This window comes from Camponotus floridanus, unplaced genomic scaffold (assembly GCF_003227725.1).
Source record: "Camponotus floridanus strain SB8 unplaced genomic scaffold, Cflo_v7.5 scaffold7, whole genome shotgun sequence".
Lineage (NCBI taxonomy): Eukaryota > Metazoa > Arthropoda > Insecta > Hymenoptera > Formicidae > Camponotus > Camponotus floridanus.
This window is the reverse complement of record NW_020229838.1, coordinates 3,820,392-3,832,900: the sequence shown is the minus strand read 5'-3', so window position 1 is coordinate 3,832,900 and position 12,509 is coordinate 3,820,392. Positions and strand designations below refer to the sequence as shown.

The window sequence follows — 12,509 nt, the reverse complement described above, 5'->3', positions numbered from 1 at the left end:
GATCAAGGGATTTTCCTTCGCGAGCGATACGAGAGGACTCTCGAAGGACCTCGCGTAACATCCAGTTTATGGCGCATGAAAATAGAGATTATTAGAAATAGAGATTGATAGAAATTATTACAATATTATTTATTGCGGATACGGGATGCACGACGATCCCGATGAATAATATTCCTTTCCTCCACTATTTTGCCGATTCTTCGACTAGCTATTGTACTTGCCATGTTTTTTTTTTCATCAAAAAAGAGAAACTTGCGAAAAATTGCATATTCGTCAAGATTTTATAAGATTGATATCCAATACTTGTAAATTTGTTAAATAACTAATAGTTATTTTTAAATATTCTTGGATATTCTCAAATATATACTTGGACGTCCTTGAATACGCAAATGTCCTGCAAGATCCAAAAATATGAATATTGCTAGATGTATTTAGATATCTAGTATTTATAGATACCTACATCTTGTAAAAATGTGCAATTTTAGAATCTCCCAAATGCGTAATAATTGGGCTTAATTAATAGGGGCTAAACATTACTCCCTTCGCCGTCGAAGAACTTTAATTTACGATTTCGGACGAAGGACCCGCACTTTTATTTTTAGCGAAAGAAACTAACTCACTTGAACTAACTCACTGACCATATCCTGGACTTCCTCGCGATCGACACGTATCGCGGCTCGCTAAGTCTTGGTTAATATATAGATATATATTATATATGTACGTAAGTACGTAGGTATAACAACAGTCAATTATATAAAATTGCGGCAGTGTGCTTTCATGTATAATATTTAAGTTAATCTTGCTCTCATACATACACCCACACATTCTTTCTTTCCCTTTCTTTCTTCGCGGCATAATTAATTTATTACTAGAAGGCGAGGAACACTGGATACCGTCTTTGTATTTGTTTGTCTGTCTCTCCTTCGTGATACATTAATTGGTCAGTCACGTATCGAAAAGCAAAAATACACGAGTCATGTTAGTAACTTTATTCGTTCGTTTCAGAATATTAAATTAAAGACATGCGGATATATATTGCGATATATTGTCGTGGTCATTTACGAAATAATTTTTTCAGACACACACACACAACTCATATATATCAATATATATCTATATCTTTTCCCTACAATATTAAGAAATTAATCCTTCACATGATAGACAAACGACAATTCGTGTTTGTTTTATTCAATATGATTCGATTCTTCTACGAACAAGTAGAAATGATAGGAACTACGTAACGTACGTCTGACGAATCAATCTAATTTAAGAATATAGTTGAGATATGCAAAAACGAATAAAAAAATAATCTCAGTATGCTATAGTAATACAAATAATTGTCGCAACAATAAAATTTTAGAATACAATTCATAATTTTATAGAATTCGATGCCATATGAAGACAAATTGAAAAATTAGAGCATAGAGTTATATACTTGAAAAATTTATAGGAATTGATTTTATAAAGAATTTATCTATTCTAAATATTGAAATTTCTTTATGAATATTATCTTATAAAATCTTATCTTGTAAAATCTCTGCAGGAGAGTAAAAGTTAAAAGACAATTTACCATGAAAACGTAACGTCAACGTTGGACAGAATTTTGGTTCGAGTGCTTGAAATAAATAAAGAAAGAAAGAAAAGAATGAATCGGGAATAGATTTGTTTGCAAATTCTATTTCCACGTGGAGTTAAGAGAACTTTATTTCTTCAATTATCTTAAAGAAAAACGAGGATATATCTCGGTACCCGGCATTCTCTCGCGCATGCTCATCAAACGCACAGTCTGGGACAGTCGCACGGTCTGGGACTGGATATAACTAGGATTACAGCAAATCATATATATGTATATGTACGTATATATACACATTACACTCAATTATACAATTAGTTTGAATTTCGCGGCTACTTCCCCTCCCCCGTTAAATATCCCGCGCGATAACACTAACTGTGCGAAAAGAAGAGAGATTACAGATGTATTTATATATCTATTTATACGTGCGTGTTTATACAGATTACAGTGCATCCTTTTTATATTTTGCGAACCAAACCACGAGGGTGAAATCGAGCGACGATAATGACGGCGATGGTGCGTTACAGTGATAATTATGACGATGATAGGCAATCGCGATCCGCTCGTGGCTTTGTTCCGGCGTCGTAGTGCGTATCTGATCGTCGCCCAATTGTTCTCAACAAGAGCGACATTCGCGTATCTACGTTTAACCCTCCCCTTTCCCTTTGTCTCTTCTTCTTTATAATCGTTTATTATTTTTATATTAGACTATTCGCACATCCCTGCTCTCTCTCTCTCTCTCTCTCTATCTTTTTCATTCTTTCACTCTCTCTCTTTCGCGCGATCATCATTTTACAGCTTTAGACGCATAATAATACTGGCTATTTTTTACTCGTTTTTACGTTTTCTTTTTAAAAGTATAGTTAATTAATCGTAGCGTTTCTTTGTTTACTCGTAATTATTATCATTTTCGATCAGTTTCTCCTGCGGTAACCCCTCCTTCTTCCTCCCTTTACTTCGATCACGATCCGAATCTCGGACAATCAATCGACTGGTATTGATACAATAGCCACACAGTTGATTTTCCGATACTATACTCTTGATGCGAACCTGTCCAAACGATTCTTACGTGTCCTATTGTCGACATGTCGAAACACCGTCTTCCCACACACGCACACTTTCTCTTTCCCAAAGTATATATAACATCTTTATATGTATATTATGTATATCGTCTAGTTTAGTTGTTTGTTTATTTGTTTGTTTGTCGATTTGTTTGTTCATGTATCTTTTTATTTCTGTATACGAGAGCTAGCTAACGCTACAAGTAATAGTTTTTTATCAAAAGCACACGTAATATCGTGACTAGTCTACATATGTATATATAATATGTATATATAGTATATTCGCATATAAACTGATTATTATGTATGCCACGTGCGCATCCTCGTTGACCGGCTCGCTCGCTCAAGTTCTGTGTGTCGTGTTATTATTGTGTGTCATGTTGATGATAGTGAGATGTCGACGATGACGATCGCGGAGGGACAATCTCGTTTCCACCTCCTTCTTCTCCTCCACCTTTTTTCTTTCCTCATCGTTATGCAACTTCCCGGAAAAGAGCATCGAGGGCAAGGTGTATGCGATTATTTGCATTCTACCATTTGCTTTAAGAGATCATGACTCGAAAGGTCATAACTCGGAGAAACTTCCATAATGTATGGAGGACTGAACGTGTGCTTGCGGTTGTTGAAATTGCTATCCCGGTAGCGACTTTCTAACGTGGTGAATAATATCTCTTTAACTTGTTGCGGAAACTTGTTTTATCATTTCAGTTCCGGCTATTGTTGCCTCCGATAGAAGGAATGCGTGTCTCTGATCTATCTTTCTGTAATAAGTAATATATAGTCGTATAGCACTCGCACTTTCTTCATTTTAATAGCTTCATCATTTCGGTAGTGCTGTCGCGTCTCTCATGTATTTAACTATATAAATCGCATATTTTAGCTTTGCACGAAACTCAATTAGAAAATGAGACATGACATTGAAGGGAAAAATTTAACATACATCGCTAGTTTAATTTCGCTATATATTTGCAGTTCTTCAGTATAATCCGACTATTAATCGAACGAGATCATTTTCCCATCTCTCTCTCTCTCTTTTTTTGTTCCCTTTTCATTTAACTTTAACAAATCCTTCTCGCAAGCAGCCATGCCCAACACAATTGACTAAATCAATTAATCACGATAGCTCTCGATCGAAATGTGTAACAAAGATTCTTACAAATCGACATTCGAGTATTAGCACCGTGCAACACAGACTTGCGTCCAAAGACTTACTCATTTTGACATGTGTTTTCTATCTCATATTTACAAAACTAAACGATTAATTCGAGAACATTTACAGGACGATCTTACGAAATTAACAAGTAATCCCTATTTCCGGCACAATTCCGTTTCTGAACCGATCGACCTATCCTTTGGCCCGCACGTCCAGCCTCGAAGCGTAAAATGACGAAACAATCCTCTAACTTTGATGTACGTTTGTTCGCGAAAAGTCGTCTCCTCTCGCACAGCCTCTTCGTTACTCACTGCGTTCATCGCTCGCGTGACGGCAGCGATTAATGCGTTTTAGGTATGTGCTGATGCCGATCGTCGTCACTCGCCTCGACATCACCTTCGACGCCCTTCTCGCCCTCTTCGGGATGATGAGGATTACCTTCTTCGGTGTCGACGCTGCTCGTTGGCGTGATCTGCTCGACGCCGGCACCGACGCCGACCCCGATATTAATTCCGCCCGACGTGCTCGACGTCGTCGTCGTCGTCGTCGTCGTCTCGTCGCTCTTTTCGTATCCTAAATTGCCCAGAAGGCCTTTGTTAATCGGCTCCGGCGAGGCCTCTGACTCTTCGCTACTAGGTGAACCGGGAGACGAGACTATCACCTGCGCGTACAAAATGGACCCACCGTCAAGGTGTGTCGGTTAGTCGCGCACGACGCCGGAATTCCGGCTGCACTTATATACGAGATTGATCAAATGTTTTTTTTTTTTTCAGAAAGTTTCAGAAAATTTTCTTTATTAAATGGAAAAGACGGAAGAAACAAACGTGTAAAAACAAATTTGCACAGTTTGCGTACTGTCACACAAATAACATTATAATATATAAAATGATATTATATAAATATTATATATTTTTTGGCACAGTTTTAAAAAATTTTTCGAAACACTTGATCAATTTCAAGAGTCGCTGTAGATATTCTCTGATATATTACGGAGAGATAGAGTTTCCATTCTTAAATTCAGCAATGCATAAAATCTGAATTTTTAATTAATGTATCGTTCAATTTATTGTCATCAAATTTGATATGTATTTTTAAAAGAGTCTTTAGTTTGTGCAAAATTGATATTTTCAAGTCGATTCTGCATAATTTCGCGGATACCAGAGAGTCGTGGAAGTGAATGCTAATATCGTCAACATACGTAGAAATATGTGCTACATTAATATAAACAAGTATTTACAATATTCGGTATATGTCGGTAACATTTAGATTGTACAAAACGTGATGGCGTATGAAAGTAGAATGAGTTACATGAATGATATACGTTTCTCTGATATCTGAATCGGGCCATGCATGTGACAACGAACTAAAGTAGCGGATGTACATGATAATGAAAACGATAATAACAATAATACCTGTGCAAGAAGCGGCGTCTCTGTGCTGTCAGCGGTTTGGTAGAGCCGGCAATTTGCGCTTGCTCTGAAGAATACGTGCCCAAACGAAAAAAGATAAAGAAGACAACGTAAATTGTTATTATAATAGGAATGACGTCGAAACTATATACACAAAATAGAAATCATATTGTCCTAATATTGTAGATGAATATGAAAGAGAAATGACATTGAAACATGCACGAAGGCACTTCACGTAAATGATATATGTAAAATGTATGTACATGATAAATCTGTGAAGCTTAAACCGCGAGTTGTGATGATTAATGGTAATGATAATGAATAGCATCGTATAAATCATTTCGGCTAGTAGTGGTTTTCAGAGCACAGAAATTCACCTTTTTCGATCGTGAATAATTTTTTCAAGAATAAATTACTCTTTTCTTTATAGTGAAAAATTTATAAAAATTGTTATTTAATTAATAATGTATATATATTTTTTAAGTAATCTGAATAATCTTTAAAATTATCTCTGAGAATAAGTTGAATAATTGATTGAAAACACAATCTTCTTAAAATTACATGCTTTTTAAAACACTATACCAAAATGCTTGCGAGTTTGTTATAAATAAAAATTTTTTGATTGAAATCTTATCATGAATGAAAACATTTGATATGTAAGCAGGGTGAATGAATGATGACTAAATAGCATAGATTCGATTTCATAAGCGCATCGCGCGATTGAGGTTGTCTGCGAAGCGAACAAAGAAGAAAATAGAATCGGTACCTTGCCTACCATGCTGTTCACAACATTTCAATGCATAGCACACGAAGAAAAGCGAGAAAGGAAACTGAGTATATGTATATATTTAGAATATCTGACAGACATATTCTCGATCAATTTTTCTAGTTTCAAAATTTCAAATTGCTTGAGGGGAAATTTATGCAAATATATAAATTCACGGAAACTAGAAAAATTAATGTTTTTAACCCTAAACAGCATCAAGTATATTACTTACGTAAAAATGTTGGAGGTTGATTCACATTCTGTCTTTCACTGTCTCTCTGACTCGATATATTATATTTAATGATAATAAATATTTATTTGTCATATATTCTTTAACTTTTTGATTCGAAAAAAATCTGCATTTCCTTTACATAAATTTATTCAAATTTTTATAAAAAATTATTCGCAATAAAATAATCAAAAAGATCAGCTTTTATTCATACTGTTTAGGGTTAATATTCTCTTAATAATAAATTGAACTCAAATCGTGCCAGAGATGCACGAAAAAAATGACGGACTCACCTGACGAGGTTTGACCGGTGGTGGAGGACGAATAGAGGGCCCGAGGACTGCGGCTGCCGTAGTTTGGGGTTGATGATGAAGTGAGGGTGGCTGCTGCCAAGGCAGCCCTGTGCGTCCCAATGTTCCCTGTAGTTGCGCCTGTAGCTGTTGTTGCACCAATTGCTGCGCCTGTTGCAGATGTTGCTGACTGCTGCTGCGCTCGACTGCTGGCATAACTCGAGGAAGTGTTGAACCGACTGAAGAAGTCTTCCGAACTGTCTGTGAAATTAGCTACTGATTACTCGGCTTTTAGCTCATGTTTTCTTTTTAATGCACGTCGCTGCGTATGTATAGCGCTTATAAAAGCGTTGTTAATTTTTTTCTCACGTTGTTACGCAGCATTTTAAGTCAAAATTCAAACTCGGTTAAATTGCATGAAATGCAATTAAAATAATTAATTTAAATTTGTAAGAAAGCAAATTCTTTTTTATGGAGATACATTAAAAACAAGTACATTACCTGACTTGACTGGCCAAATCTCCAGTAAATACTTAAGCACGGCTATCGGTTGTTGGAAATCCAGCGGAGGTCCATTTTCATCGGAATGTAACATCAATACTGGGCCGAAACAAACGGCAAGACTTGCTGGTGACATTTTATTGCATTGCGATACCACCATCGCCAAATGATCCAGCAAGTAAATCAATGTGCACTATTGCCAATCAATAATACGCATAATTAGATTAGGGAAACTAATCATCTCAACAGATAAAAACCTCGTTATATTTATCTTCTCTTGTAATCAATACATGTTTGAAAGTAAACCACGCATAAATACGTACCCTATTGACCTTAGGCAAACAATCTAGTATACTGAACATAAGCTTAGCGTTGCCCTGCGGGTCGTCCGGCAAACAGACGGCCAGTGCATCGACCATCATTTGGTAGAGGCACTTCGTGAAGAGAGGTTCCGGAAGTTCTCGTAAATAATCCTTCAGAACGCCTGAAAATAACATCGCGGTTACAGAATTAGCGTTCTCGTTTATTCCCGAAACAGTAGTTTTAGATATTTAATGCACGCATTACCTGTGATGACATTGATATCCGGCACGTTGTCAGGCGACAGATTTACAGACCGTGCATTCCTTTCGAAAGCTTCTCTAAGTATTCTCTTCTTGGTCGCCGAACCGCAGAGTCTATACAAACCTATTGCACGAAATACGAACGATGAAGTGATAATTCTAGTCGCAACACTCTCGAGATTATTTGATTCTTACCGATGATGTCGAGCCCTCTTCTCTCCACCTCCTCGACGCAACGCCACACGATAATCGGAACGTTCGGGACTCCCATCGCCAAAGCCGTGGAAACTCCACCGGGAACTCCGCCAGTCTTAGTTTCTCGACTTACCTAATTATTTAAAAAAATATATGCAACACCTTTTTCACGACTTAAATAGGTTGAAAGTATTATTTAAAAACTTATATATTTTCGAGTGAATATCGAGTTGAAAATTGACACAAAAATTTACCATTATAAGAGACAGAAAACTTACCACTGTATCTAGATCAACTCCGAAAAGAGGTGCTACCCTTGTAGCTAGAGATATGACCGGTAAACCTCTTCGACGGAAAGTTTGTTGAGCGTCGGTGTATCGCAGTTTTAAGTAGATTGTGCCGCGTGGCTCGACTTTAACGGCCAGTTGATGCTCCGGCGATTCTTTCAGCAGACTCGCTAAATGCACCGATCCCTTGTAACAGAGCTTATGCCTGTACTGCGGGTCCCAAGAGTAAACGAGCAGATCCAGCTGCCTATTGCCTACGAGATCCAGCTCGAAGGTCTCGTCCCAGTCGAACATTAAATCGCCGGTTCGCACTACTGTTCGCGCTTTGTGCACCCTGTCGCATTCCAGTACGCAGTACAAGTCTCGCAAGCCGCAACTAGCTGTAATTATTTTTGGCAAATTAATACATTTATTTAAAGAAGATTATTCATAAGCATTGCATTTTTCGATCGTGTGAAATTAGAGCGTGAAACAAATATAACTAAAACGAGTAAAATACTGCCAATCTCGTGAAAACCGTACATAAAAATGCCTCATCTACCTAAGTTTGGCTGACCGGAAGGAGTGGAAGGTGTAGTGGCAGCCGAGGAGGTCGTAGTCGTTCGAAGCCCACGTCCCGCTAAGAGATGAACCGATAATAATCCGCTGACTCCGCTCGCGAAATCGCCACCAGTCGTCTCCCCGAGTGAACTCAAAAGGGAGCTCGTTGAGCTCGGAGTGCCCACGGTCGGCGGCTTCTCTATCTTATACTTGAGGAACTCTGCGAAAGGGAACGATCCTTCAGTGTTTCTATTTCTTATCGGGGATGAAATAGTATAAACGAATAGAATAGACTAACTAGTTTCACCTGCAGGATTAATATCTAGCAGTATTTGACCCTGAGTTCTGGTAGGCGTTGGGGTAGGTATACTCCTCGTAGATTCAAGATCCAACAGATTTCTAATTCTCCTGACTGATGTCGCCCGCTGGCTCACGGAGCTCGTTAACGATGGTTTCTGGGTTACGAGGGACGATCGGGCGCTCGATGCTACCGAGGCTGGCCTTGGATTCGTTGTACCGCGATGACATGTCGAGCTGATTGCCGTCGACGCTCTGAGATTTGCCAGATTGACCTGTTGGGCTGACGCCGATCTCGTCGACAGGCGATCGAGTGTGCTCGAGAGCGGTCTGTACCCACCGTAACTGCCGTATTCACCCTACGTGAATCAGAAATCGATTATTATATAAACATTCGATTTAAGCAAATGAATTTATCTTTAATATTTGTCTCTCTTAAGAATATATATTATATAAATTTATTTTATTGTGAAAGTGTTTGTTATCTTGTGTGTATTTAGCATTAGAATTTTATTCAATTAAATAAATATGATACATATTGAAAAATAATTACAAATTTTTATCGAAAGCCAATATAAATAAGTCAATACAAGTTTATAAATCTAAATAAATTTGTAAATATAAACTAAAGAGAATAATAGAAATATAAACTATAGATTTTTAATGGACAAAATCGTAATATATATCTGCATTGAATGAATCTTCTATTTCTTGATAAATATATGAAACACTATAACATAAATTTAAAAAAATTTAGAATCAATTAAAATAACGAATCTTACCTGATTTAATAATTAACGTAATAATAGAAATAATAATAGTAAATGAAAGAGAAAATAGAAATAATAAATAATAAGTCATAAAAATAAAAATTCAAACAAGATTTATCACCATTAAACTATTCCACAAAATTAACATAATAAAATTAACTGATTGCAGAAGTCGCAAGTTCGTGAGTTCCAAGTGATACCTGATTGACAGCTGCGTGAATATTCTCGGCGCTATACGTGTAACGAGGTGGTCTACTTGTGGTCGCCCTGATCTGCTCGTACAAGGCGCTGGTACTCGGGGTGCGACTTAGCCAGGCACGATACTCATCCGACGTGAATACGCTCGGCGAGGACGGTATCCTGCCTGTTGCGATTTATCGACACGATCAGTCTACAGTAAGTAAGCTGTGTTCTCAGTTATCGCCTTTATTATTTAAGCTTACCTCTATCACGCCTGATGGAAGGCAATTCCGGCGCCGATAGAGCGCCGTCGCTATCCTCTTGATCGATCAGACCCGACGCGACTGTGCTCAGACCAGATCTAAGTCCAGGCTGCTGAGGCAACGTCCGACCGCTTCGTGGTAACGAGTTTGACCTTAAACCTGTATGACAAGTCTCGTGATTTATGGCACTCGTCCGTAGAGAATCACGTTTTACTAGAGGCTTTGAATTTAAAACGAAACAGCTAAATCGTTTGCAACGAGATACTTGACAGTTCTCTATAAATCTTCAAATATTATATTATCAGTAAATTATATTTCCAAATTTTTTGTTAAAATTATCTAAATAATGCAAATTTATCGTTATATCAGCCTATGCGTTAATTAAAATAGAAACATAATATTTGCTTATTCAAGGAAATTGATTTAAGCCACACGAGTTTATTAATTGCAATTAAAATTTAAATGATACGATCTCGAAGAAAAGGGAGACATAATTTAAATTTAAATTATCTCGAGTTCCTCTCACCTGAGGAACTCTGACCGATTTGTGACCTCGAAAGAGTAGCTAAATGCGATACGACGCTACTTTGAGGTGGATTGTTCATGTTGTGCCTATAATAGTAATATGCTGATTTCGGCGAGCTGGAGCAAGTAGCCTCGGTGTCGGAGGCATAATCCAATGAAGGTCGATGTCGCCTCGTCAAGGTGCCAAATTGTCCTTGTCTCTGCGCGGCGGACGTTATGTCAGTCTGTCCACCATACCTCGTATTGTAACGTAATGCTGATGTACCTAATAATGACAGAAAATTACCTTAGAATATAACAAGCGTATAGAATATAACAAGCGAATATAAATCATCACAAAGAGAAAATTATTAGATTATTTTTATCTTACTTTTCTCTCTCTCTCTCTCTCTCTCTCTAAAACGTATTTGACTTGGAGAATAAATTTCTCTAAATATATTATCCATTGCATGTTTCTCCAAACCATTGTTGCATAGAATATATCAAGATTCATTTCGAAGATAAATAAATTACAAGAGTATTCTCCAAAATTTCTGGAGAGCAAATATGGGAGTGGAAAATGCATAAACACCGGCTGACGGAATTTACCGCCCGTAAGTCTCGAAAGCCCCACGTAAGGGCGGCAAGTAAACTCATTACGAACCTGATTTCAAGCTGGATCTAAGAAGGGTATGTCGCGCCGGCGTCGTGATACTCGTATAATCGACTCGGGGTAGATGCTGGTCGGAACCGCTTCTCGGCATGATCCTTCCGGTTCCGTGCTGGCTGTAGCCATAATGGGTCGACTGCGCGGTTTGACCCGACAACCTGCCGCCGACTGATTGCATTCCGCCACCCGTCGACATACGGCGGCCATTCGACGAGGGCATCATGGGCCCCGTGTAGAAGGGGTGTACCTACACTCGCATCATCACACAAAGAAATTTTAGTCACGATCCATAAACACCGCATAAGGTTTCGTTAATATTGCCAATCGCTGCGAATTATAAATATTCCCATTTCTTCCGCTAAAAAAAATACGTCAACATGTTATACAATTTCTGATACATATGTGTATATTTTGATTTTGAAAGTTGAATTTTTACACGAAAAATAACAGCAATTACAACGATAAAATTTTTGTTGAAATACGATTCACGATATCGATTGCTTTTTGTTAATATAATAATTATTTTATAGTTTTATATATATTATATACTCTGACAGACAATGGATATGATACGTAAAAGACAAAAATTTTACACAGTTTATTATATATATAATTTTTTTTAAAGTGCTATAAATAATTCATTAAAATTTCACAATATAATTTCTTTGATAAATTATTAACGTTTTAATAGATTTATGGGATAATATTACGCACAAAATATACTGGCAATCGATAAACGCACATGCATTCGATCGTGATAGCGTTAATCACGATTAACATTATTCAAAACACAGACAGGAAATACAATCGAAAGAACAAGTAGCAAGCTTACAGCAAGGAAATATAAAATTAGAGATCACATCATACACACAAACAGTGGCAGCAGGTGTTTGCGATTTTTCTACGTTTTAAATATATACATATATAAATGTCTATTAATTCGTATTGCGTTTATTTTCTAGGTAAAACTCGTTAAACAAACGCATTAGTGCATCGGAGAATGATTAAAAATTTAGTCGTTTACTATTAAACTTTTCCCGATTTCTCGTTCCGTTTACTAACTCTTAATTATATCCTATTGCAGAATAATTTATTTTCCTGCGGACTTTTTTTTTTCATTAATCTCTATCAAACTTTAGCTTTGCAAGCTTCTACTGGAAGCTGCAATTTTTATGATGACAAGAGAAGCAATTTAATTAATAAAGAATTTATAAGCTGTTGTTATATAACTTATTCTGCAATTTTTCGACAATTGAAG

General features: G+C 37.1%; 1 protein-coding gene across 5 annotated transcripts in view; it reads right to left on the bottom strand.

Moving 5' to 3' along the window:
* Nucleotides 1–1,853: 1,853 nt before the first annotated feature.
* LOC105251709 (rho GTPase-activating protein 100F) overlaps nt 1,854–12,509 on the bottom strand; it is a 56,496-nt gene continuing 45,840 nt past the window's right edge. For 4 of the 5 annotated variants that reach the window (XM_011258690.3, XM_011258691.3, XM_025413645.1 and 1 more), the window contains 13 exons: nt 11,246–11,498; nt 10,604–10,867; nt 10,078–10,236; nt 9,835–9,998; nt 8,875–9,223; nt 8,569–8,787; nt 8,019–8,407; nt 7,741–7,873; nt 7,550–7,669; nt 7,306–7,466; nt 6,983–7,175; nt 6,485–6,738; nt 1,854–4,448 (listed from right to left, as the gene is read on the bottom strand). In XM_011258690.3, the coding sequence (XP_011256992.1) occupies nt 4,128–4,448; nt 6,485–6,738; nt 6,983–7,175; nt 7,306–7,466; nt 7,550–7,669; nt 7,741–7,873; nt 8,019–8,407; nt 8,569–8,787; nt 8,875–9,223; nt 9,835–9,998; nt 10,078–10,236; nt 10,604–10,867; nt 11,246–11,498 (2,979 nt within the window). In that variant the 3' untranslated portion in view covers nt 1,854–4,127. Of the gene's footprint in view, nt 4,449–6,484; nt 6,739–6,982; nt 7,176–7,305; nt 7,467–7,549; nt 7,670–7,740; nt 7,874–8,018; nt 8,408–8,568; nt 8,788–8,865; nt 9,224–9,834; nt 9,999–10,077; nt 10,237–10,603; nt 10,868–11,245; nt 11,499–12,509 lie in introns of all 5 variants that reach the window. The other variant, XM_025413646.1, reaches the window with a different exon arrangement.